This window comes from Rhamphochromis longiceps, linkage group LG20, assembly GCF_057381845.1.
Source record: "Rhamphochromis longiceps isolate RC_006_pf linkage group LG20, R_longiceps_female_GT1.1, whole genome shotgun sequence".
NCBI classification, from domain to species: domain Eukaryota; kingdom Metazoa; phylum Chordata; class Actinopteri; order Cichliformes; family Cichlidae; genus Rhamphochromis; species Rhamphochromis longiceps.
In genome coordinates, this window is record NC_140576.1 from 949,324 (window position 1) to 973,780 (window position 24,457).

Genomic DNA, 24,457 nt, shown 5'->3' on the forward strand with positions numbered 1-24,457 from the left:
CACTTCTGTAATTTATAGACTAACTTAAGTTTATTTAAAATGAAGCCATTCATATTTTCACCTTCACACTGAATAAATTATCATTTGATCCTTTATAAGTTCATTACTACACCAATTCATTTTTCAGGAAGAGTGTGTGTGTGTGTGTGTAACCAGTGGAAACTTTCATTGTTGACATTTACTTTGCGACTGCTGGTCCACACTTTGGCCTCGGCTTATATAAATAAGCACAGACAAACAGCATTGGGAGAATTATTTTTAATTCACACTACAGCAGTAATAGCATCTCTGTGACCTTAAGCGCTGGAAATGTTGTGCGACACCCATGTGGTCAGGAGACAGTGGGATGTTTAAAAACAGAATAGCCAAGCACTGAAGGCAGTTACTGAACACAATTACAAAAGTAATCTAGTAAATGATAATATGACGAGCAGTAACAGCGCTACCAGCTGAGAGGGAGGACAATAGGAATGCTTGCCAGGAATGTGTAAGCATTGATGGTCGGTGCCACAGATGTTGAAGCTCATCACTAGGACACATCGCTGTATGATGGGCTTTTCATCTATCAGCATAACACTTTAAGTACAGTATTCAGTGATGCTTTTAACTGTGCACCTTACAAGACTCTGAAAACATGTATAACAGCAAACGGCAGAACCCATCTGGAGGCAAGGATACTAAGAGGTGCACATAGGGGAGTACCATCAGCACTATAGGCTATGACCGCACTGCACTCATCTCCCTTCATCTCTGATATTAATACAGGGTTAGCACAACTCAAGTAGGAACTGAAAGTTAGGTTTTCCATGGTTGTGCCTGGCAGCTGCAAGTTTGTTGTGATTTAAAACAAAAACGAGAAGGGAAAATGAAGTGCAGTTCTTAGTTTGCGAAGGTCTGAGTCACAGCTTCGGCAATATACTTAGCACTGATGCCAAAGATGTCCAGAAGCTCTTGAGGCTTTCCACTGCGGGGAACACCAGCCACTGCCAGACGTGTCACAACAATACCAGGCTCACTTCCCACTGCTGACAGCACCGCTTCACCGAGACCACCTGGACAAAGGAGGACCGTCAAAAGGAATGAATGCATAAAAGTGATGTTGGCATTTCTTTTAAATTACAACACAGCAAATCATGATATGATGCTCCTTTATTCAAGTTGTGTTTTGTTTGTTAAAACCAAACCCATCTAACGTCTAGGAGCCATAATTGTTGCCTCCATAAGAAAATTCCTGCCCTTTCACAAACATGCTTTCTGTATGCACAGACTCAACCTACCCTCCTTGTAGTGGTCCTCCACAGTGATGATCTGTCCCCTTGTTGCTCGGGCACTGGCCAGAATAGTAGCAGCATCCAGGGGCTTGATGGTGAATGGGTCAATCACACGGATGTTCTTTCCTATAAGAATGCATAAGGAAATTTACAGGTTTATAGAGGCTATAGTGGTTCACTGGCCAGTTGAGGAGTCCCTGCATTAAGCCCTGTGTGTCCTCATAACAATACCAGCACGTGTCCACTAGAGGGCAGTGTGGGTTACCTTTAGCAGCCAGCGTATCAGCAGCAGCAAGGGCCTCGTGCAGAGTAACACCAGCTCCAATGACAGTCACCTGGTCATCATCAGACTGGCGAACCACCTGACCACAGAGATAGATGTATAAACATTTTTGGGGTGGGCATTCTGGTGTGAAGACTGACTGCATTAGATTTATAACGAAAAGAGATTAAAAAAGTTACCTTGGCTACACCCACTTCAAACTTCTCATCTGGGGAATAGATGACTGCAGTGGCTGGTCTACTTGTACGAATGAAACATATACCCTGAAAATGGAAAGTGCATTACAATATATTGAGTGCTCTCCAACAGGATGAAGACATCAAGCTACCACAAGGTGGCCACCAACCTTTGTGTTGGATGACAGTTCAACAGCTCTCTCTGTGGACACTGCGTCACTGGGGTAAAACACAGTGCATGTTGGGATGGCGCGGAACATGGCCAAGTCCTCAAGCGCCATCTGGGACGGACCGTCCTCACCTGAAGCCAGAATAAAATGAGTGGATGACAGACACTCACACCTGCACTGCTCACTAGAAATCCAGCAGATGAAAAGCTTACCGATGGAGACTCCGCAGTGAGACCCTACCAGGTTGACATTCGTCTGAGAGATGGCTCCCATACGAATCTGGTCGTAGGCCCTGGAGAAAAATGCTGCAAATGTGCTGGCAAATGCAACAGTGCGGTCACGGCTGGCACAGCCAATAGCCACTCCTACCTGCAGTAGTAAGGAGACATCAGCAACACTGTTTAGTTTAAAATGACAGTGGATGTGGTTAGTAAGGGTCTAAGCGCAAAGTCAGCTGGGCACAAATGAGAAGCAGCAGAGAGGACAGATTATCATGTGTGAATGTACAGTAACAGATTAGACCAAGTTGGAGCAGATTATAGTACTGAAGAGCAAACCAGGTACTAGTCTCTCATAACTGTGACAGGGTTCCAGGATCAATAGGTTGACTAATAGTTAGCATAAATCAGCCTGAGCACTGAAGGATCGTTTACCATATTCTGTTCAGCAATGAAACACTCGATGTAGCGATCAGGGAAGGCTTTCTTGAAGGTCTCTGAGAAAGTAGAGTTTTTGGTGTCTCCGTCGAGTGCCACCACTCTCTGGCTTGCCTGGCCCAGTTTTTTCAGTGCCACACCATATGCCTGCCTTGTTGCCATCTAACAGAAAATACAATGGGTTAAGCAACAAACAGCCTTGATTGCTATGCTTAGCTATATCCACTTTAACACATACATGTGAAAAAGAACCTTTACCAACATGATGAGCAGCACAATATTCTGCACAGTCACAATAATTCACACACATCAGTTTTGAAATCATGTTCATTTCAGACAGCGTCAGCCCCGCAGTTAGCAAAAGCTGCAAAAAGCAAACTACATCCGATGTTTCACAGGTTCATGTGTGGAAAGTCTGAGATTTACTTCCAGCTGAAGAAAGTTGTACTGCTGTAAAAACTGCTGCACCCTCTTTATATCATAGGAACAAAAACGTGAACGGTTTTCACAATCATTCAAAGACAAAATCATAATGACAGTTAAAATGTGCTTAATCTTCCAGCTCTGACAGGTATGGGGATATAAAACAGTGCAATAGAAAATAACACACTGGGATTCAGTCATGGAAGATTTTAAGCCCTGTACACACCGCCTGTACAAATACTGCATGTGTGCTTCAAAGGTATTTGAAGAGGTTAACATTGCACAATACTGCACATGATGCCATTACTAGATAACTGCAGAGTGGGGGTCATGTTAGCAGTGCTAGTAGCACCCGTCTTCTCGTATTCCAGGTTATTGTGGATATGCACGCTTTAGTTAAGCCATAATAATTTGACGCAGCCCAAATTCACCAGTTTCTTTCGAGGTTAAAATAGTGCCAAACTGTTCTAATTTCACAATTCTGGTTTACAACAGCTCAGTAACTCTCAGTCCCAAGGATTAAGCAAATTCTACATTAAATTGTGAAAAATTTGTTTAACCTTTTAGTTTCTGGTGTCCACTAACCAGGATGGCAAACTTTAAACTAGTTTTCTAATCAACTACATCCCTAGATAAGAAAAATTTGCTAGTGAATACTGATGTCCGTGTCTCCGCTGTATCTACAGGTAAACACTGCAAAGTTTCTCGATATCTTTAACCTAGCAGGAGTCTGCATGTGGCTGAGCAGACAAAAAGCAAAGGAAAGTGGATATTTATATTTAATTTATTATATAAAGACCCTTAAGTGTGGACAAGTGTTCCAGGTGGTGTTTTTGTGCCATATTAGTAATGAAACAAAGCCACCACTCGTGCTAAATAAGATTCATGCTGACAACTGTATCGGTAAACTTTAAACTGCTGACCACTCAGTGTTGAGTGACTTTGGACCCATTACTCCAAAAGATCCAATACTCAAAAACTAAAACTAGACACAAACAAGCAACTCTGAAGGTACCTTGTCTCCCTTCTTGTATTCTGGAGGTGAAGGCAGTGAGATGGGGCTAAGGTCAGCTGGCGCTGTGTCCTCATTGGGCAGATCAGGGCAGAGAGTTTTGTTGGGCACCTGGATCTGTGACTGCAGATCTTTCAGGATTTCATCCACCCGGTCCTTGGGGATCGGCTTTCCATGCCAGTTCTCCAAATCCTCAATACCTACAGTTAAGTGGCAAATAAGTCATGTTTAAAATTCAGAGAACAGTTCTAACTAGATACAAAAAAGTTATTCACACCAACCTTTGAGGCCTCTGCCCTTGAATGTCTTGGCAACAATGCAGGTCGGTTTGCCTTTGACCTGCTGAGCCTGCCAGAAAGCTTTGCACAGCTCCTCCACATCATGTCCATCCACAACATACGTGTTCCACCTGCACACATAGAATGTTATTAACATCTGAACATGTCTGTAGACCATCAAAAAGCAGATCGATACAGGGAAAGACAAATAATAAGGTCAAGTTTGGACAGTTTGTTTCTACAGGTTATGAGCTGAGATAAATGCACGTGCTGACCCAAAGGCTTCACAACGTTTGCGGTAGATCTCCATGTCGTGCTTCAGAGGCGCTGGCTCACTCTGACCAAGCCGATTAACATCCAGGATAGCCACCAGGTTGTCCAGCTGGTAGTGGGAACCAAAGGCCATGGCCTCCCAAACTGAGCCCTCTGAGCACTCGCCATCTCCCAGCATGCAGTACACACGATAACTACAACACAGTCAGTTAATAACAGACATGAGAATTTCCATAATATCTACTTAGAGAATTTTTCTGTTGCTGCAGTGCAACAGATTATAACAACAACAACAACAGTAACAGGATTTCACCACTGAAGAAGCTTCCTAGTTAGAGTAAATAAGACTACTTTTAAGTGGTCTTGAGCAAATGTGAGTATAAAGCATCCACTTTAGATTAACACCACACACTGACAACTGGGCAAAAATATTTCAGGTAACCCTGTGCAAGTTTTAAAGAAATGTTTGGTAGTCTTATGATTTGACACTGATACAAACACACTGACCTGGATTTGTCAAGGTATTTGCCGGTATAGGCCATCCCACATGCAGCCCCAAGACCCTGTCCCAGAGATCCAGTAGCTACATCAACAAAAGCCAATTTCTGTGTTTGAAAAGAAGAATTGGAAAGAAGGGAAGTTGTACACGATACAGAGAGTGGCTTGCACACAATTTTGTCTTTTTCTTCCAAAAAAATAAAAATAATGAACAGAATGGGTCTCAAGATTCCCGACTCACTGGTGTGGGGTGTCCCTCCAAGTCAGAATCAATCTTACGCAGGTTAACCAGCTCAGACTCTTTCACAAAACCTGCCTCTGCCCAGGCAGCGTACAGGACAGGTGCAGCATGACCCTGGCAATAAGAAGGAGAGTGTTAACAGATCTCAGGTTTGCTGACCAAATACAGAGCAATTAATCTCAATTAAAGGATATGCACCTACCTTTGAGAGAACAAAGCGGTCGTTACACTGATTGCGAGGATCATCCGCTTTGTAGCGCATGGCGTGGAAAAAGAGCACGGACATGAGCTCAGCTGCACTGCAACATGATGTGGGATGACTGGAGAGAGAGAACAACAGAAAGGCTACTGTGACAGTATAAATGCCGACGGGTTAGAAAGAAAAGAAACTCCACCCAAAGTGCATAAACATGCATGTGTTGCTGCACTTAAAAAAAAAAAAAAAGAACAAAAAAAAAAACAAAACAAAACAAAAACAAACGCTCAGTTTTAGTTTTACAAGACACAGCAAACATTTAATATGCCAAACGATGATGCTCTTTAGCACAAGTCATATATTGTTAATTGTTATTTATTTTAGACCATCACTGCCTCAGGAAGGCAGCCAGGTTACCACACTTCAGAGGAAAAAAAAATCTTGTGAAACTGTTAGTTGCTACACAGTCTCGAGTACTGTAACCATTTAGAAATTCCACATTGCCCAACACATCTCAGCTTCCCTATGCAGGTTAAATCGCATATCAACCATGCTTGGAACAAATTATCCAATCTGAACAAACATCAGCATAAACCTTTTAAAATAACTCAATGCTCCGTTTACCACGTGTTCTTCTGTTGAGAGACAACCTGCTGAGAAATGAAGGACAGTCAGAAAAACCACAAGGAAAAGAAAGAGGCACAAGTGTAACTTTGACTGTTGAGGAACAATGCTCCTCAAGAAGTCCTTTGTTTAAAAGGGATATAATCTTTATAAAGCCCTCATAGTACAGTTAGAATAAGCTCCTGCATTTCCTTGTCAAGAAACAAGAGGAAACAGGTTAGTCAACTGTACATTAAGGCTGCATTTGAGATTATGAAAAAGAAATAAAAATTGCACAATGCACACCAACTGGCTGAGGGATAATTGTAAGAATCAAGCACAAACTAAAGCATCTGGCCAGGTGGCTGACATATACTATAAATAAAGCTGAGGGTTTTTACTGCCTCTTTGATTCCAACATCCACTTTTCTGTCTCAGATGTGATGTTATGAAGCAGGATATGCGACTCTAAGCTTTAGTCTGCGTCACACAAGTCTAAACAAAGTGTTGTGTTGTATGCGAAATGTAGTAGGTGACTTGACTTGATTAGCGCCAACTCACAAACTACGGTTTCAGTTTTGGATATTGTAGCCCTTGTATAGATCCATTTGCTCTCCAAAGTGAATATTAACCGAGCAAAGGGCGCTCACACTAATCCCTATAAAGCTACACCCTCGTCAACTCCTACTTCCCGCTTGGACTCGAATCAACCTATTGAGTTACTTCCCGACAGCGACACGGAAGATATCAGCGATAGCTCAAAAAGAAAATTCTGGCATTCTGGGAACGCCAATATTTATGATGAAGTATTACCACAAACCCCTTCCCAATAGCCATTTCCCAGACTTACCATACTTAACGCAGATATCCTCAAGCTGGCGATTTAACAGACTAGGAGCCAGCAGCAAAACTCAGCCTCAACGCAACCAAGAGATCCATCCTTTCCTATCATGTAATTTCTGTTAGCTAGTAAACGCCTGTTGATGTTAATAACCACTTGACTTGAAGTGTTATACGCATGTATGCTAGGCTAGAGTGCCTAAGAGTCTAGCCACCAGTAAATAAGGCCGTCATTTACTTTGTAGAGAAAAAAACCAAACAAACACTGTTAGCATGTGGTAGCCTTAGCAATAGCTGTGGGCTCGGCTACCCTCAAGTCACAGCATAACTTATTAAAACGTTTCGCAGAGCAGTCGCACAACATCAGGTAGCAAACCTGCTGCTAGCGGCTTGCCGTGGCTCGGTAACCGCGTGAATTTAATCTGCAGCACGTGCACCCAGGCCCAGAGGTAGTGCACGCCTTCGCCCCAGTAACCTTATAGCACATACTATATATATGTGTGTGTTTTTAATTGTATACAGGATTTATTTAATATTCCAGCTAATGTTTGCAACTCTGAACAACTTACCCTGAGTTAGAGGCGCATGTTGCCTTGATGGAGTTGATCCTGAGCTTGTTAGCGACGTCCTTCAGTCCTTGCAGAGTCTTTTCATCGGGTTTGTGGTAGCTAGTCATGGTTTACGGACGTATGGTCGCCTGCTTCAGGTAGTAGTCGTGGTTAATTCAGTGCGACGGCTGCTTCCCCGGTGTCGTCGTGTCAACGCTGGGCCACTGAGCTGCTAGCTGCCCGGTGTTAAGTGCAGGAGAGGAGGGGGAGACGTCGCACAGGACGGGTTTTGTTTCCTCAAACAGCCACGCCCACCAAATCAAACCATTGGAGGGAGAGTGGTGGTTCAAGCCGCCCTCGTCAGTCCCTCTCAGCGTGTTCAAGATACAAATGTTGCTTCATGCCGATCTCGTTTCATTAAAATCAGTAAATTTCCAAAATAACAGTAACAAAAGCGTGGACCCCTATTCTACTACCCTTATGGAAAATACAGGTATCCACAAGTGGAGCTGCACTGCACTGATGTGCGAACAACTACCGCTTTCTTAACTTACTATAATATGAATGTTTTCTTCAAGTGGGACGTTAACGTCCTGGTTATATTTATGCAATGATGATGGTGTGTTTAAATGCCAGTCAAACAAACGCAGGATCTGATTCCGAAATCTGCTGATTAGCCACACAGGCCCATAATGTCACTGTCCCCTTAAAACTGTAGCTGGATGGCTGCCAACAAGGAAGCCGACGGCAGATTTTGCTCTCTCATCCTTACTCAGGGAAACACATGGAGTCTGTCTGTCTAACACCACCGTCTATGAACAATACAGGGTACTAAGGCACAAGGTACTAGCCAGAGTCACTTCAGCTTGCATCAGTTGTCATTTTTGCATTTAGACACATCAGAAATAAACATTTTCTAAAACTTTATTGTTAAATAGCTCAGCTGTAACAATGAGTGTATGGAAATGAAAAACACTTTTTGTGCAAAGTCATGGATGATTGAGCTACTCTATCAAACATAGAGTACTTCATACAGAGGTGTATGTGGTCATTCATCAACAGACAACAGGTCTGCCATTTAAAAAGAAAAAATGAAGTCAGTCCAACACTTCCCCATTCTGGCAAAATTACACATCTTATTGTGCATACATTTCCTCTTCTTGAAGTTCCTGAAATTACACAATGTCACTAAATCAAAAGGGTAAAAAATAAAACCAAAAATAAAAAAATATTTTGTTTTTTTGTTACCCTGATTCTTTCCCAGGCTTCAGCTCTCTCCTCAGGGAAGACAGGATTTTTGTCGAGTCTTTCCAGCTGTGGCACTACTATCAGCACATTTATCCGGTATTCGGAATTTTCCGCGACTGGGTTCCCAGAGAGAACCAACACGCGAAGGCTTTGTGACAGAAAGCCGATGTATCGTAGATCAGTCTCATCTATGATTGCATTGCCTCTAAGGGAGAAAGAAGACAAATTATGGGATTAATACCATGTTTTGTTTTTTACTGACTGGATTATTGGAAGCGTTATTATGACTGATCTTTATTGTTACATCACATTGCAGTCATGTGAAAAATAAAGTTATCCATAGGACTTTCTGCAGGGCTGTGAAAAACTAAGTACAACATAACTGCTTCCATTGGAATTAAGAAGGTAAGTAGCAGCCAAGAGCTACTACTCAAATTGCACTTGATTCACTGAGTTGATTAATTTGTGACAAAAAAGAATGATCAAGTACAGCTTAATTGGAAGAGTTGGCAAGAAAAAGTCTGTTCCTTCTAAAAAACAAAACAAAACTTGGCAACACAGCTTAGATTTGCAAAGCTGCATTGAACAAACCGGAAGACTTGTGAAACAATGTCCTTTGGAAAGACATGACAAAAGTGAAAATGTTTGCCTGTAATGCACAGCACTATTTGTGGTGAAAACCAAACATAACTTATTAGGACAAACACCTCGGGTCAACTGTCAATCATGGTGGTGGAGAATGATGATTTGGGCCTGTTTTGTAGCCATAGGACCTGGGCACCTTGCAATCATTGAGTGAAACACAAACTTTTTAGGACAACAGTCCCAAGCACAGCAGCAAATCTACAACAGAATGTCTGGAAAAGAAAATGTTTTGCCACAGTGTTGCAATGTCCCAGTCAAAGTCAAGACTTCAGTCTCAGTGAAATGTTTTGACAGAACCTTAAGAGAGATGTTCATAAACAAATGCCCCCAAACCCCAACGAACTGAAGCAATGTTGTAAAGAACCAAAATTCCTCCACAATGTAAGAGACTGATTAAGTCATACACAATTACTTCAAGTTACATCTAGTTAATTATGGTGTCTACTTAGTCTCTCACAGGACTGAAGTTTTCCATGTGACTGCATGCACCTGGCATTGAGGTACTGAAGACACTTCATGCTGGGACTGAGGCCGTCGAGCGACTCTAGCTGATTGTCTCGAAGGTGAAGTGTGGTGAGGCGCTCTAACTTCTCCAAACCCTCAAGACGTTTGATAGCATTTTGGGCCTAGACAGAAAGCAAGACTAGTCACAAGCAACCAGGTACCTGGTTTATTACATGGGGATTAGTGTAGTGGTGAAGGATTAACTTAATCAATCATGTCTGTGTTAATAACCAAACCAAGACACTTTGTGTACCAGATACAATTGCTGGAGATGTGGAAGGTTGATGCCATCAGTGGTTTCCAAGTGATTTCCCCTCAACTCTAGAGTTACCAGATTTGCAAAACTGCCGTACTGGAAACCATTAAGCCTCTGAATATGGTTACCTGCAAACAAGGTTTGTTGGCATCTTTAGTTAAGTCAAATATTGCTTTTAACAGTGATAACATGTGGAATAGTAAATTCCCATCTTTTTGCAGGAACAACTATTTATATCAAATAACAGTGACAATATCTTTCGCTTAACGTATTTTATTATACTTGCAAGAACTTCTGCGGCTTGGATAAGGGACCCAACTATTAACGGTTTCTTACTTGACTGACTTTGCCGTAGAGATCGCCAGATTAGCTGAATAAATTCATTCCACTTTACCTGACGTAAAACCAATAAACCAACCTGTAAGATTGAGGCTTTCCAAGGCAGGCCCAACTAGGCCATCTACATCAGTTAGCTGATTCATTGCTATACTCAGCCACTGCAGGTAGGTCAGTTGAGCAAACGGTTGCTCTTTGAAGCACATCACAGAATTATTGTCGACCTACAAAAGACGAATTACATTCAATAAACGTAATTAAAGAGATTCTTACTGCCACAAAGATGTCCTTAACTAAATGCATAAGGAATTTCTTCTTGCCTTGAGCCAAAGAAGCTGGGTCAGAGATGACAAAGGAGAAAGATCAGTAAGGTGGTTGTTGGATAAATCCAGAAAACGTATGTGAATATAACTGTTGATTGCAGCTATATCCTCCAGTCCTCTAAGGGTGAAGAAAACTGGTTTGAATCAGAAGAAACTTGTTCAAGTTAACAGAACAGTTTTGCTCTGCGGGCATCTTTCTCTAATTACCTTTTCTGAAGGTTCAGCTTGACAAATGCGTGTGCTAATCCATTTCCTGTTCGGCAAAGCAATGACAGCCCTTCACTTATGATTTCTTGAGTTAAATGTTGAACTTCAACCTGTACAAAAATGAGATATAAATGAAAGGCTAGTGGCTTCAACACAGAAACGACAAACGCACTACAACTTTATTTTATTCAAAACACAAAATGAATGACAGCTTAAATTGCACAATGATAAACCAATGACAGCAAGTTATCATGTAAGGTGAAGGTCAGGCTAGCCACTTTGTTCGGTACACCTGTTCAACTGCTCATTAGGGTAAGTATCTAATCAGCCAATCAAATGGCACCAACTCAATGTATTTAGGCATACATACAGAGTTAAGACAACCCAGTCAGTGGCTGAAACGACCCAGTGAAACTGAAACTGGGCAAAGGATTGGGGAAGAAAACTGACATTGAATGTGGCACGGTTCTTGGTGCCAGGCAGGCTGGTTTGAGTATTTTAGAAACTGCTGATCTACCAGGATTTTCCCACACAAATATTTCTAGGGTTTACAGAGAGTAGTCCAAAAAAGAGAAAATATCCAGTGAGCAAAAATTTCTTGTTGATCTCAGAGGTCAGAGAAGAATGGCCAGACTGCTTTGAGTTGGCAACGGTAACCCAAATAATCCCACATGACAACCAAAATATACAAAAGAGCATTTTTGAATGCATCACATGTTGAACCTTGAAGAGGATGGGCAACAGCAGCAGAAGACCACACTGAGCTCCACTCCTGTCACCTGCGAGTAAGAAACTGAATCTGAATTTAGATTCACAAAATTGGACAACAAAATATTGGAAAATGTTGAGTCTTGATTTCTGCAACAGCATTGAATGACAGGGTCAGAAACTGGTGTAACCAACATGAAAGCATGGATTCAGTCTCTCCTATCAACAGTCGTTGCTGACAATGGCTCTTTATGTACTCATCTTCTACTGGGTAGATGGCGTGCAATGTCACAAAGCTCATATAATTTGAGAGTGGTCCCTTGAAGATGAATCCAATAAAGCACCTTGGCGTGTATAATCATGGATGTGCAGCTGACAAATTTGCAACTGTGTGATGCTGTCACGTCAATATATCAACCAAAATCTGTGAGGAATGTTTCCGTGTTGAACCTATGCCACATAGAATTAACATTCAAAAGTCTTCTCTTACCCAAGATATATCTGGATAGTAATGGACCAACAAATTACTAGCCACTGATTTGACCGTTTTGCCAAGACAGTTTCCCGGACAAGCCTACCGTCAGAAAAAAAATAAAGATCTTCATTGATAAATGTTTTTATTCTAAGACTAGGCTTAATCCATGTTAGTAAAACCGCCAGCAGAGCAGGGCCACTCCCCAGGCTCAAACTGTCACTAATTAGTCAACAACTAGAATTTAAGCATGGAAGAGCTTCAAAACCACTTGTAGGAGCACTTTACAATAAGCTGCCTCTTTTGGAAACTAGTGACCTATTACTAATATGCCCAGAAAATACCCTGTGGAGGGGGTTGAATGGTGCACACACGAGTAAACAGACAAGCTCCAACTTTATCAAAGACATTACCTTGAGTCTGTTTGGGTAATCAGGGCGAGGCACGTGATTCATACCAAATTAACAGCAGAGATATCCGCTAACATGTACGAGTCAGCTGTAAATATGCTCGGCACATGCCCCCCATTTACTTTCATACCTTCTCATCTTCGGCTTCTTTAAGGTGTTCTTCTCCTCCTTCAACATCCGATAATACTGGGTCTTCGTCAAAGTCAGACATCCCGATTAGTAAGCCTTATAATTTGACTAGTTACAGACCAGCTGAAGAGCGGATTAGAGAACTGCAACAGGATTTCCAACCAGCTAACTTGCTTATTTTGTGACTGCTGCCCGACCAAGCTAGCTATCTGTTTACAGGGTTTAGCCTTGTACATTTATGTTAGAACTGCCAACACATGCAGACACTGTGAATGACATACTATGAATGTTACCTCCCAACGTAATATGAAGGAAAGACAGCTAAGTTTATTGGTTATTACAGGTAATCCAAGTGTTTTTTCTCCGATGGCTCTCAGCAAACCGACGACTGGATTTGTTGCTGATCACCATAGAAACCATTCCGCAGTAACCGGAGCACAATTAATTTAAGGAACACAAACGTAGTTTGCAACAGCGATACAGTTTCACCATTTCAGTGTTGCTTGACAAACCCGATGCCAACAGTCACATTACATTCCTCTTTTTGTGCGGATAAACAGCTTTGGAAATTTCAATGCAAAATGTTGCCATATTAGCTACAGTTTACTGACTAGCCCACACAATACACGAGTCAATATTGGTGAAAATGTATTATTTTGAATTCATTTACATGAGCTTGATGAAACACGGTCACATTACTGAACAAATACAGAAATAAAAAATACTTCTCTGAAAAGTTAGCGAATGTGAATCTACACCTGCTATATGATAAACTGAGACACTTTAACCCTATACACTAGTGTTAGCATGATCCTGTCCAATTCATGAGGCCACGAGTTTGTTAGCTTTCACTGTTGTATAAAAATGCTCTTTTTAAAATGTACACAGTTCAAGCCCAGATTAGTCATTCACTGAATGACAAGGCATATAGCATTAATTTAAAAAAAAAATCTATGGTGCATAGACAGTAATATTAAAAATCCCAATTTGCTGACATAAAGACCGCAAATGTTTTCCCGTCCACAAAACTTGTTTATCACACACACAGGCTCTGAAGGCAAGTGAGAACTCAAAACTGCATCATTCAGGAAGCAAGCAAAAAGGTGCAATCTGTGCAATATCCTGACATCTACTGCTACAGGATCAGTTCATAAGATTATTACCACTGAGCACTGCCATTGTTGAGGTAACTAATGTCAAATCAAAATAAGTTTTTTAAATATATTTATCTATATGATGTTAATGGTGAAGTGTTGCGTGCTGGGCTTCGTCTTTGTCCTTTGTGGGTCAGGAAGATTAATGGTCACTCCACTTGCATATTGCGCAACAGCAGTCCTCTTTTCACACCTCCCTGTAGCATTCTTGCACCGAGACTAGTGCCTGTGACCCCATCACTACAGGAAGAAAACAAAAAGTGTAAGGGGACACACAAGTACAAATAAGTTGTGTCACATACATCATAGTTAAGTTATACAGTTGCACCAACATCACCGCCACACAAAGCTGTAACTAGAATAAAACTAAAGCAAAAAAGGAACCAGTCCATGGCAGTGTCAATAGCAAGCTGTAACCCTGAATAAGTTGCAAAAAAAACATACAGCGTCTAGTTAGTGGCATCACTGCTGCTTCCTTACATGGGGTTAAACTTCCTCTTCTTAAGTTCAGGACCGTCAAGTCCACCTGCTAGTCTCTGCAAAAAGACAAGATAAAATTATTTTAAAAGAAACACGAATTTCAACATTATTCTGCAGATGTGGAGGACTGACCAACCTCTTTGCTTGCAGCTTCCTGCTGGGCTCGTCTCTGCTCCAGGTTTTGCTGAGGGCACAAAGAAGTGAAATTCAAGTCACAGCTGCAACAGGAATGCCAAACTGGATTTTACACTCGTATTGCGCACAAAGGTCTTATATGCAACGTTCAGTTTACACACCCTGTAAAACTGAATCTGAATGGACGGCTGTTAACAAGTAGATTAAGGTGACCTTGCTTCACTGGACCGATTAAAATAAATAAGATCTTCATTTATAGGCTCTGCTTTCAGGCTTTAGAAGCCAGAAACCAAATTCAACTTGCTTTAGTGCATAATAAGCACATGTATGCACCTGCATCTGCCCACTTTCAAATTCTCCAATTTCACAATTGTGCCTTTAATCACCAATAACAGCAGCTGGTGGTGTGCCTCAGTACTTGTGCACACGAGTGCAGAATGTATGGTGTTGCTCCTCAACAGAGCACTGATGCTACTTATCATTTGTAGAGTTTTTATGATGAAGTAAAACTTGATTTAAACCACCTTATGTAGTTCAGAAAGCTGCTGGTGCCTGATGAGGGCCTCCTTGCTTGGGAACTGCCTCCTACACAGCAGACAGGCCAGTTTAACCCAGTCTGTCAATCTTCCTTCCTTTTCATCCTTCTCGCCTCCTTCTTCTTCACTGTCAGTTTCTCCACTGTAGGCTGGGACCAGACCCTGCTGCCGAGGAGGCGACTGGGAACAATAAAAAGAAGAAAATAAAGAAAATGTACACCTCTAACACCTACAAAATCTCTCTCTCCCACTTCCTTACTTCTGCACTTTGGCGGATCTGATCCAAAAAAATCGGAGGCCGTTCAGACAGTGCCCCCTGGAAGACAGAAAAACATTGATTCAGTGATCTGTTCATATCTGCGTCTATGATTCAGAGACAGCCACTATCACAACCTCGTGCCCTGAGGGTTCAGACATTTACAGATAAAACACACCTTTTTCTCTAGAACAGCATAGCCTGCATCAGCACTCGCAGACTCTCTGTGATCATCTAGGCGACTGTGTCCAGGTGCCCGAGTATAACCAGGAGGTGCTGCTGAGCCGGTGGCAGGGGATGAAGACACAGAACGCATGTTCTCCTTTTGTCTGTTGAGACTTTTAGCCCAACGCTCCATGTCTTTGGCAATCTATTATAACAAACCTCAAGAAACTCAGTTAAAAATTACTTAACTACATATTTTAAGTGTCAAACTGAATGGGTGGCAAATTATGAAATCTAACTTCAATTAGCCATTAGCAGATATATTTGTTAAACCAGAAATGATAATGTCCAAAAGCTGACTTCTGTGTATCAGCACCTGTTGAGCTGTTTTATTCTTGGGTTTGTCTTTTTTCTCCTTGCTGCCAGAGGTAGCAAACAGTGATTCTGAAGGAGCTGCACCATCACTTGGAGGAGCACCTTCTGTGTTTGACTGACTGGCAGCAGGAATGTACGTATGTTTCTCTCCATCCCAGTACATGTACTGCTGAGTGTGAGAGTTGTAGTAGTACTGCAAAGACAAAGGGAAATGCAAAAACAGATTGAAATACCAAGGGGCATAAGCGAAACACACACACACACAAATGTCCTACAAAACATATAGATTGCTTTGGGCTGTTTACCTGTGAATTAGGGTCATAGTAGAGACCTGTAAATGGGTCATAATAGTAGCCAGAGCTTTCGTCATAGTGGTAAGTGGAGACATCTGGCACAGCTGTAGTATGAGACACATGGTATTTGCATCAGGGTCAGATTTTCAATATTTTTTCCTGAATGAAAGGTAAGCTTGCCAGTAGTCAGCAGCAATTATTTGCAATTATTAGCGAAGATGTAAATTCCCCAGAGGGAACACTAAATACATGAAGCCTTACGATACTGCTGGAGCTCATGTTCAGTGCCTGGGATTGCAGGCTGGCTGGGTGCAGCTGGTTGTGGTTTTCCCACTATTTCAACCTGTGAAGTGACAGAGATTTTAAAAACAGGAAAAACACAAGGAACAAATGGAAGAAGGAAAAGGCATCAAGTTCTACCTGTGTCCCCGGTGTGGTGGCAGCTGTGGTGATGAGAGGAGTCTGTGTATGAATGAGCGGCTGCTGCACAACCACTGATGCAGGTTTGGCTGCCTCAGATGAAATGACAGCTGCACATGGGCAAACAAGTGCAAATAAGTGGCTTCAGAGGAAGCTTAATGTAATTGTATGCAACTACATGATATACAGATATGTGTGTGTTATAAACTTATTGGCATGTCATACAAACCTGGGGCTGCTCCTCCTGCGTAGGCTCCATTCAGGGAAGCTACTCCACTTGTCAAAGCAGTAACCCTGTTATCTGCTTGGGGCTTGAAAGTTGTGCCATCTTGCCCTGCATACTCAAGCCCTTCCTGACTGTATGTCACTGCTGCCCCCTGCTGATACACACTTGTATCAACACTCTGGCCTCCACCTGGTCCATTTTGAGAGGTCTGAGAATTTAAAAGAATAAATACAGTGATCATGCAATCCGTATTAAGGATGTGGTATATATGCTGTAATACGTCAAACTTTACCTGAGTGACAGCCCACTGTGCAGCAGCTATAGCGGTGCTGGCCACTGTAGCAGCACTCACTCTGCTACCATCCGTTACAAACACATCCCTAACATAGACAAGAGACAGAGTGAGGGCTCTAATCAAAAAGCTTTTGGAGGGTTGTTACATTGAATAGCTTAATTTCAACCATCATTGCTCTTCTAATACATTCACAAAATGCTTTACAATTTTAATAATCACATGATCAACCTGCATTTCTTTGTAATGTGATCAGTCCATTTACTAGTCTAATTTCACACTCCAGTAAAATGCCTGACTCTTACATAGTACCTTGCTCTAGCACACAAAGCACGTTATACACCATGTCGTCGAAGGCCTCGAGGAAACGGTTGTTGTGATTTGGTGCTATATAAATAAATCAATTTAATTCATTCACCCATTCATGCAAACACCTTTTTCTAAGCTTTCTATCTTTCTAACCTTTACACACATTCACACCTCAACTGATGTATCAGGAGAGCAACTTAAAGTTCAGTATTTAACTAAGGATATTTTGGCATGCAGACTTGAGCAGCCAGGACCAACCCACCTATCTTCCGACTGGTAGCTGACCTGCTCTACCTGCTGAGCTACAGCCACCCACATCCACTGTGCAATTATAATATAGTAAAGCGTGGAGTCCCCGTATGTTCTTTGCAATTAAGTTTGGGTGTGTGAGCATTTACCGTTTGGAGCCTTTGGCAAATTCAACTACAATGACCTTCCCATCAATAGATAGAGGTGGCTGGAGAGCCTGCAAAATCTGGAGCAACTGAGATGCCTCCTGTTAAACACACACAGACCACTGGGTGGGTGAACGCATATTTAAGACAAAGCTCATTAAAAAAATAAAATAAGTAAGCTAAAACTAAAAAGGTTTTGCTTAGTTTACTTCAGATACAAGTCAGTAAAACAAAAACAACCCTGGCTTATGTGTGTATGTGTGTGTGAGCTTGTGTCTCACCACTATGGTAGATAGTTGTAGAAAGGCAAAGCCCCTGTTGAGGTGTGTGTGTTTGTCCTTGATTAGACGAACGTTGGAAGGGGAGAGGGTAGCAAACGGAGCCAAAGCAGACAAAATAGCTTCTACTGATGTATGTGGGCCAAGGTTCCTTAGTATCAAAGCTGTTGAGAGAGTGGATGAGGTATATTTAAGATGCATTATCGTTTAAATAAATAACAAATACTGGCAGCTGTCAGTGCTACCCCTTAGCTCCCAAGTAGATGCACATATGGTATAAATTTGAAACCTCCTACTTGAGTTACTGCATTCACCCTAACCCTCTGACTTTGAGGTTAAGGTCAGTGAAATTCAAACTAGTCGAGAGATTTTTAGTAGATGCAGCTATGGCATGAATTTCAAATCCATCACCTTGTTCGTGACTCATCGCATTTACAAACTTGGGTGTCCACACAACCCACCCAACCACATCTCAGGGTGACAAAAAGACAAAAACAGTCTTTTACAGCTAAAAATGAAACAATTTGTGACCCAAGTACACTGATGCACACAAAGCCTACAAGCTTTAGCTAAGTAAAGTGGCAAAAAAGAAATCATTAAAAACAATTTTTAGACATAAGGTTATCCCCCAAGTCTCTTAAAAGAAAATATTGCTATGATGAGGAACACGAGTATTTCCATTTATATGTTTCACAACAAACCTTCTTGGTCACTGTGGGTGTACCACAGGGTTCTATTTTAGGTCCTAATTATTTGCTTCCACTTGGTGACGTTTTATGACTTCATATCCCCTCTCACTGCTATACTGATGACAAAGATTTCCCAGGAGATCTCCTGACCCCTCTTAAACTGTTTCAGTGATGCCAGTTGTTGGATGGCACAAAATCTTCTACTTTATTGCTCAGTCCTACAAACAACCTTAACCAAACACCATTTACAGTTCCTTGGGTCCTGTATCTTTTGTGTGTGTGTGTGTGTGTGTGTGTGTGTGTGTGTGTGTGTGTGTGTGTGTGTGTGTGTGTGTGTGTGTGTGTGTGTGTAGCTTGTTGTCAGAAAATTGGGGCTGCAACTTCAGTCTTTTCTCGTGGGTTTTAAAAAGTCCAGTCTTGCTTCCTATAAATGAGAATTGCTGTACAAGTGTCATACCTGGCAAAAAAAATAATAATGTCATTAATTTATTCTAGTAAGGCTCAAGTTCCTTCTCTCTGGAATTAATGGAAAGTTACTCTCTCACCTCCAACTGGTTCAGAATACAGCAGTCTGGCTTTTTACTGAGCAGATGGCATCACATCACCCAAAAGCTGGCTTCTCTCCATTGGCTCCCTGCACTTTTTAGAACTGATTTTAAAGTGTATTCATCATGTCAAAGCATGTGGCGGTCTGGCACCAAGCTATATAGCAGAAATTTTAACCACTGAGGAACTAGTTTGCAGCCTGAGAGTCCTTCAGGCAGTTGTAGGTGCTTTTGGCATTAAAACCCTTCACTTTTTGAAGAATTACTTGGGAAGACCAGGGTCAGAATTTGTGACCATCTATGAACCAGCTTTTATCTGATGTCATTTGTGATGACTTTATACAATTATATTTGTTGTGTTTTTAATATGAGGTTTTCAGTTTTTAAGTAAAGTCCACATATTTTCTTTAATGTTTTAAAGTTTTCCCTCCCAGTACTCCATTTTGGTCTGTCAAAGCAATTTGTAAGCCTTAAATTAAAAGACGCTTTATTAACAGAGATGATTATCATCATCACCAATATTAGCATTATTATTTTCATTGTTATTAGAGGAGATGACTTACTGTCATTAGCAACATCTGCCTGTTGTGGAGCTTGGCCCGGTGTGACAGGAGGACCAGAAGAGTGGTAAGGTGCTGGCAAGGGCAACAAACCTTGGGCTCCCTCCTTTTGAAGACCAACAGGCAAGTCCTTCTGTACCTGGGGCAACTTCAGCTCAGCCTCTGGCAAAATACAACATGTTAGTATTACTGTTCAATAAGCAAGACCTCATGTTATAAAGGAGAGAAGAGGTGAAACATTCAGTGAAACCTTACCCGATTTAGGAACGTTGCATTTAAAGCACTTCTCTCTCCTCTTGAAGTTTTGTACACCACACTGTTGAATTGTTATACAACCTTGTTAACAATCTTCATAAATTAGCCAAATGAATGACTGGCTTTATATTATATAACACGCATTCAAATTGTACATCGTGGTAATTCATAGCAAGCACCGGACCTTGTTGCAGAGCCAGTCCTCATTGGCACGCGGTTTGGGGTCGCTGAAGTGCATCGACACTCTCTGCCCTAGAATCGACAGCACTCCCTGAAGGAAAAAGAAAGAGAGGGGGGAATAACAAAGAATGATTATCAGTGATAATTAGGCCACACATGCCATAGAAAGGCCTCATCTCACAAGAGATGAGAGAGAGTGAAAGGGAAAAGAGAGAGGGAGAGGAATAGAGAGAAAGACTACAACTGAGGCTGAAAGGAAGAGGACACCAGAGAATTGACCTTCAGCTTTAGGAAATTCGGACGGACGGTGAGATGGTATATATGTAGTCTGTGAGTGCCCATTTTTAAAGGACACAATGTGCTTTGTTCAATTGTGTCATCCCTCCCCCCTTAAGGGGAAACCTTTCCAAAGTTGTCCACACAACCCATCCCATTGTCACCACCTTTGTCCCCCAAAGAGACAATAGCTCTGTCCTAAAGATGTAATCATGGCAGATGTGAAAAGCTCAAAAACAAGAAAATGAAGCAATATATTGGTTCTGATTCAACATACAACAGACCATGTGAGACATTATATTCACACTGTCATACTATCCCAAAGGTGGTACTGTGAACTCAGGAAAGAAAGCGAGACAAGTCACTGAATAAAAGAGGAGAATATGATGGACGAATGATGATCAGTTTGACTGGGAGGTCTCGTCTATGAGAACTATCAAGTTGCCCCTTGGTTGTCAGAATTATGCAACATGAATTGGTTTGAATTGTCTAATTGTAATTGTGGAAAGAAAAGAGGAATCTTCCTTCAAGCACTACCTACCTGAGGACCGATGTTATTTAATCATTCTTAATTTTTATTGTTATGCTAGAATGCATTTTAAGCACAGGATGGTATGACGTGACTGTATGAGATTAGCTTTTGTGTCTCACTGAATACATTTATATATGTGTATTTGTGTCTGTGTAGGAGAGAGTGACCTGGTTGGTCTCCATCCAGCGGGTGGCCTCCTGTATGAGATTAAACTCGACGAAGGCGAATCCTCGGCTCTGACCTGGACACCGCCCAGCGCCATGGCAACCGAACAACAACAACAACATAACAACAACAACGCAGTGAGGGGTTAGTGCTGCATATACAGAGGAGAGAGAGACCCTGTATCAGCACCAGTCAAAAAAAAAAAATCATTGCTTCCTCTCTCCTTTAAAAATACCACACATGATAGTCAGTTGGAGAGGCACTGTCAAATTCTCTGCATGGGCAGGAGGATGTAATGTCAAGTAACTCAGTAGAGTCAAGGTAAGAGGGAGGGATAGAGAGAGAGAGAGAGAGAGAGAGAGAGCTACCCACTCATCAGTTTGAAACTGAGCTCTTTGGTTTTTAATGATGAAGCACACAGGCAGCAAGAGAACACACACACGTGCACACCAATGTCTCTCCTACTCTGCGAGTCAGAGTCTGAACAATCTAGCTCTGTGATGGCAGGTCGCCTCTTAAATGCTCCATATCCTGTCCAGACATTGCAATAAATGATAATATAGATATGCAACTATTGAAATTACAAATTGATCAGCATTTAAACATTTATTACATGAGTACTTTTCCTAACACGCACACACACAGACAGACAGACCAAAAACAGTAAAACGGTGATGTATGAAAGAGAGCAGTGTGGGGGAATGTAAGTGTGCCGGTGTAAGATAAGCACACCTTACAGACAACCAGAGAGTTAGCAAAGTGGGAGGCCAGTGAGACAATGACCTTAATGGAAAAGAAAAATGACACAAAAAGAACCACAAGCTTTTCTGAGTGGTATGGTTGAAACATATGTAGCTGAGAAGTAGCAGCAACGCTTGCATCTAAAATAGCGACAATAGCAAAATCTGCTTCAGATGCTGATTCCTCTTTGACGCTGTTAGTTTGTGAACAACACCTACTCAGACACACCCCGCTTCAATAAGGCAGAAGTTAAAGGATAAAGACAATAAGGGCGCCAAGATGGAAAGGAAAAACAAAGTCATGAACTAAAAAACTACAACTTATGATGGTATGAATGCTTTCTTAAAAAAAAAAGAAAAGGAAAAAATAGTCAGGGCTGTGAAGCGTGCATTAATTTTCTTTTTCCTGTGTAAACGCTAGCAAGACTTCAGACATCTGTAGACCAAAGTATCAAAGCAGGAAGCTATGCAAAACTTCGACCTGTATGAGTTGATAAATATGATTGGGTATTTTGCAACAGTTATCTACCATACAGCAGAAGATAGCCACCAAGGATAGAGGAAAAGACACTTATTAATAAAAGAAAAGACAAAGCAGGTATGGAAAAGTCACCTGAAAAAGCAATGAAATGGAAGTGTTGGCAGTGCATGAGTTTGAGAAACAAAAGAAAGAAAAAAAGAGCATCATAAGAAACACAAAAGAAAAGAGGGGCAATGGACAACTTCTCACCTGAAGATTTATTCCTCATCAGGCGAACTTCTCTCGGCTGGATCCCCTGCTCTTGAAGTTGTGCACGAATCTATGGACAAAGGAGAATTCTAGCTTCAAACTTTTCACAAACAACCTGCGCATCAACTGGCCATTGTTGAGACAAATACGCACCTCGTTGGCAGTGGCACTGGGTGGCAACATACGAAGCATTATGATGTTGCTGGGCCGCTGATTATGGTCTAGCTCTGCACGGTAATCCTGGTCTCTCTGATCCAACTCTTTGTGGGACAGGTCTGGGCCAGCATGCTCCTCCATTCTCATTGGAAATGCCTACACACATCCGCCACAAATTAATAACCAAAACCAAACAACAATTAAATGTGTATTGTAGTAATTATAAAGATGGACTGATATTGACTTACCCTTCTCTTTCCTGCTCCAGGACGAGAAAACCTGTCATCCTCTCGCTGTCTGCCTGTACCGAATTCCACCTGTTCGGAATGGGAACCACCACGACCCCAGCTGCTTTCCCTGCTTCCTGAATGTGGGCCACTGTTCTCCGGAAAGCCTGTTCCACCTTTCCCCCGTCCCCTTTCCTGAAGGCCAGGCCGTAACTGCTCAAATTCCTGCCTGGATCCCTCCTCCTCTCGCTGGAGTATAGGATGGGCTAGATCAGGTTGTGAGGTGTGAGGGGACCACAGTAGCCCTTTCCCCTCACGCCCTACTTCTCCTCTACCATCTACTCTCTGATGAAACCCCGGATGCTCCTGCAGACAACCCGGTGAGAAGTCATGGATACCCAGTGACTGCTCATCACTGCCATACTGTCTATCACCCTCCACTCTGACATCAAATCCCGTGCCTGCCTCCTCATCCTCTTGGCCATAGCCACGATAGTCCATGTCCCGGAAATTGTGATCATTGTGAGTGCCACCATAGCGACCCAGGCGATCACCTCGCCCACCCCTGCTGACCACAAAAAACTGCGTGAGAGACTTGTGTGATAAAATGCGCGAAAAAGATGTGAAAATCACATTAAACTCACCTTCTCTCATAGTCCATGCTGATCCACTTACTCTGCCCCTAGTGAGTCGTTCTTCTGTTTACAGAAATGCAGCACACAAATCACACATCACTTCAGATGAAACACGTTATAGAGCCACGCTGAAATTGTACAACCTCGTGAGCAGGTACCTTAAAGTCATAGGCTGTGCAAAGTGTGAATAATTAATTAGATTGATTTTAATTTTTAAAACCTTGCACAATCCAATGACTTCTCCAACTTTGACATATCAAAATGACTTCTCTCAGTGCTACACAGACTACTAACTAAAAGCCACAAATAAACAAACAGCAAAATAACCCTGCACCATTAATAAAATAAATAAATAAATAAACTGAGTGCGCAACGCACAGGATCAACCCGCAATCCAAAAAGGAGTAATCAACAACAATGACGTGTGACGGTCAACTGCGTTAGCGGCCAAGCTAACTATGTTAGCTTGAGGTTGGTTAGCTAGTCCAAGAGGCTACATTCTCTCTAAACGACTGTCAGCAGCTAGAAATACAAGTGCAGTCTTGTGTGAAATTTGAGGGAAAACTCACCGGTAACTCATGTAACCTACAATTGTTCTGTAAATATCACGCTGAAGCCCAGGTAAATGGGGTGTTTTATTTTCAGGCAAGCAAGTGTAAAATGGCCACAGCGAGACATTTCAGAGAGGGAGGGACAAATCCCTTACTCTGGAATTTGATTGGTTGCTGGAAAGCGAATGCATTAACG

General features: G+C 41.9%; 3 protein-coding genes across 4 annotated transcripts; all 3 read right to left on the bottom strand.

Annotated features, from left to right (window-relative positions):
* Positions 1-243: 243 nt before the first annotated feature.
* tktb (transketolase b) lies at positions 244-7,739 on the bottom strand. Its single transcript, XM_085393557.1, has 14 exons — positions 7,490-7,739; positions 5,484-5,601; positions 5,282-5,395; positions 5,050-5,147; positions 4,545-4,736; positions 4,273-4,400; positions 3,995-4,191; positions 2,554-2,718; positions 2,113-2,269; positions 1,901-2,031; positions 1,734-1,817; positions 1,537-1,633; positions 1,278-1,397; positions 244-1,052 (listed from the first exon to the last, which is right to left on the bottom strand). The coding sequence occupies exons 1-14, from the start codon at positions 7,594-7,596 to the stop codon at positions 880-882; spliced, it is 1,881 nt and encodes a 626-aa protein (XP_085249683.1). The 5' UTR covers positions 7,597-7,739; the 3' UTR covers positions 244-879.
* A 673-nt stretch (positions 7,740-8,412) lies between these two features.
* On the bottom strand, positions 8,413-13,205 carry lrrc23 (leucine rich repeat containing 23). Its single transcript, XM_085392896.1, has 8 exons — positions 12,708-13,205; positions 10,988-11,097; positions 10,778-10,898; positions 10,540-10,681; positions 10,119-10,249; positions 9,851-9,987; positions 8,717-8,921; positions 8,413-8,637 (listed from the first exon to the last, which is right to left on the bottom strand). Exons 1-8 carry the CDS (start codon positions 12,786-12,788, stop codon positions 8,605-8,607), a joined length of 960 nt encoding a protein of 319 aa, XP_085249022.1. The 5' UTR covers positions 12,789-13,205; the 3' UTR covers positions 8,413-8,604.
* A 136-nt stretch (positions 13,206-13,341) lies between these two features.
* rbm10 (RNA binding motif protein 10) lies at positions 13,342-24,415 on the bottom strand. 2 transcript variants are annotated; one of them, XM_085392891.1, is made up of 23 exons: positions 24,280-24,415; positions 23,720-23,773; positions 23,097-23,643; positions 22,846-23,004; positions 22,693-22,762; positions 21,225-21,298; positions 20,254-20,340; positions 20,070-20,130; positions 19,818-19,976; positions 18,024-18,184; positions 17,746-17,843; positions 17,039-17,126; positions 16,750-16,954; positions 16,521-16,630; positions 16,362-16,443; positions 16,113-16,204; positions 15,809-16,000; positions 15,446-15,637; positions 15,271-15,327; positions 15,000-15,191; positions 14,477-14,524; positions 14,341-14,396; positions 13,342-14,100 (listed from the first exon to the last, which is right to left on the bottom strand). In XM_085392891.1, exons 2-23 carry the CDS (start codon positions 23,734-23,736, stop codon positions 14,010-14,012), a joined length of 2,838 nt encoding a protein of 945 aa, XP_085249017.1. In that variant the 5' UTR covers positions 23,737-23,773; positions 24,280-24,415; the 3' UTR covers positions 13,342-14,009. The 2 variants fall into 2 exon arrangements, with proteins under 2 accessions (XP_085249017.1, XP_085249018.1); XM_085392892.1 differs by having other exon boundaries at positions 23,097-23,640; positions 24,280-24,414.
* Between the last annotated feature and the right edge of the window lie 42 nt (positions 24,416-24,457).

Bases quoted from the DNA above. Each gene is read 5' to 3' on its own strand.
- tktb (XM_085393557.1), bottom strand. From the start codon at position 7,596: ATGACTAGCTACCACAAACCCGATGAAAAGACTCTGCAAGGACTGAAG. The intron at 5,396-5,483 runs GTAGGTGCATAT...TCTTATTGCCAG, and splicing joins ACCGCTTTGTTCTCTCAAAG to GGTCATGCTGCACCTGTCCT. The intron at 2,270-2,553 runs GTAAACGATCCT...TTACTACTGCAG, and splicing joins TCATTGCTGAACAGAATATG to GTAGGAGTGGCTATTGGCTG.
- lrrc23 (XM_085392896.1), bottom strand. From the start codon at position 12,788: ATGTCTGACTTTGACGAAGACCCAGTATTATCGGATGTTGAAGGAGGA. The intron at 11,098-12,707 runs GTATGAAAGTAA...ATTTTTGTACAG, and splicing joins AAGAAGCCGAAGATGAGAAG to GTTGAAGTTCAACATTTAAC. The intron at 10,250-10,539 runs GTTGGTTTATTG...CCTTGTTTGCAG, and splicing joins GGAAAGCCTCAATCTTACAG to GTAACCATATTCAGAGGCTT.
- rbm10 (XM_085392891.1), bottom strand. The intron at 16,205-16,361 runs GTAAGGCTTCAT...CTCATACTACAG, and splicing joins ACATGAGCTCCAGCAGTATC to CTGTGCCAGATGTCTCCACT. The intron at 14,101-14,340 runs GTAAGGAAGCAG...TTCTTCCTGTAG, and splicing joins AAGAGGAAGTTTAACCCCAT to TGATGGGGTCACAGGCACTA.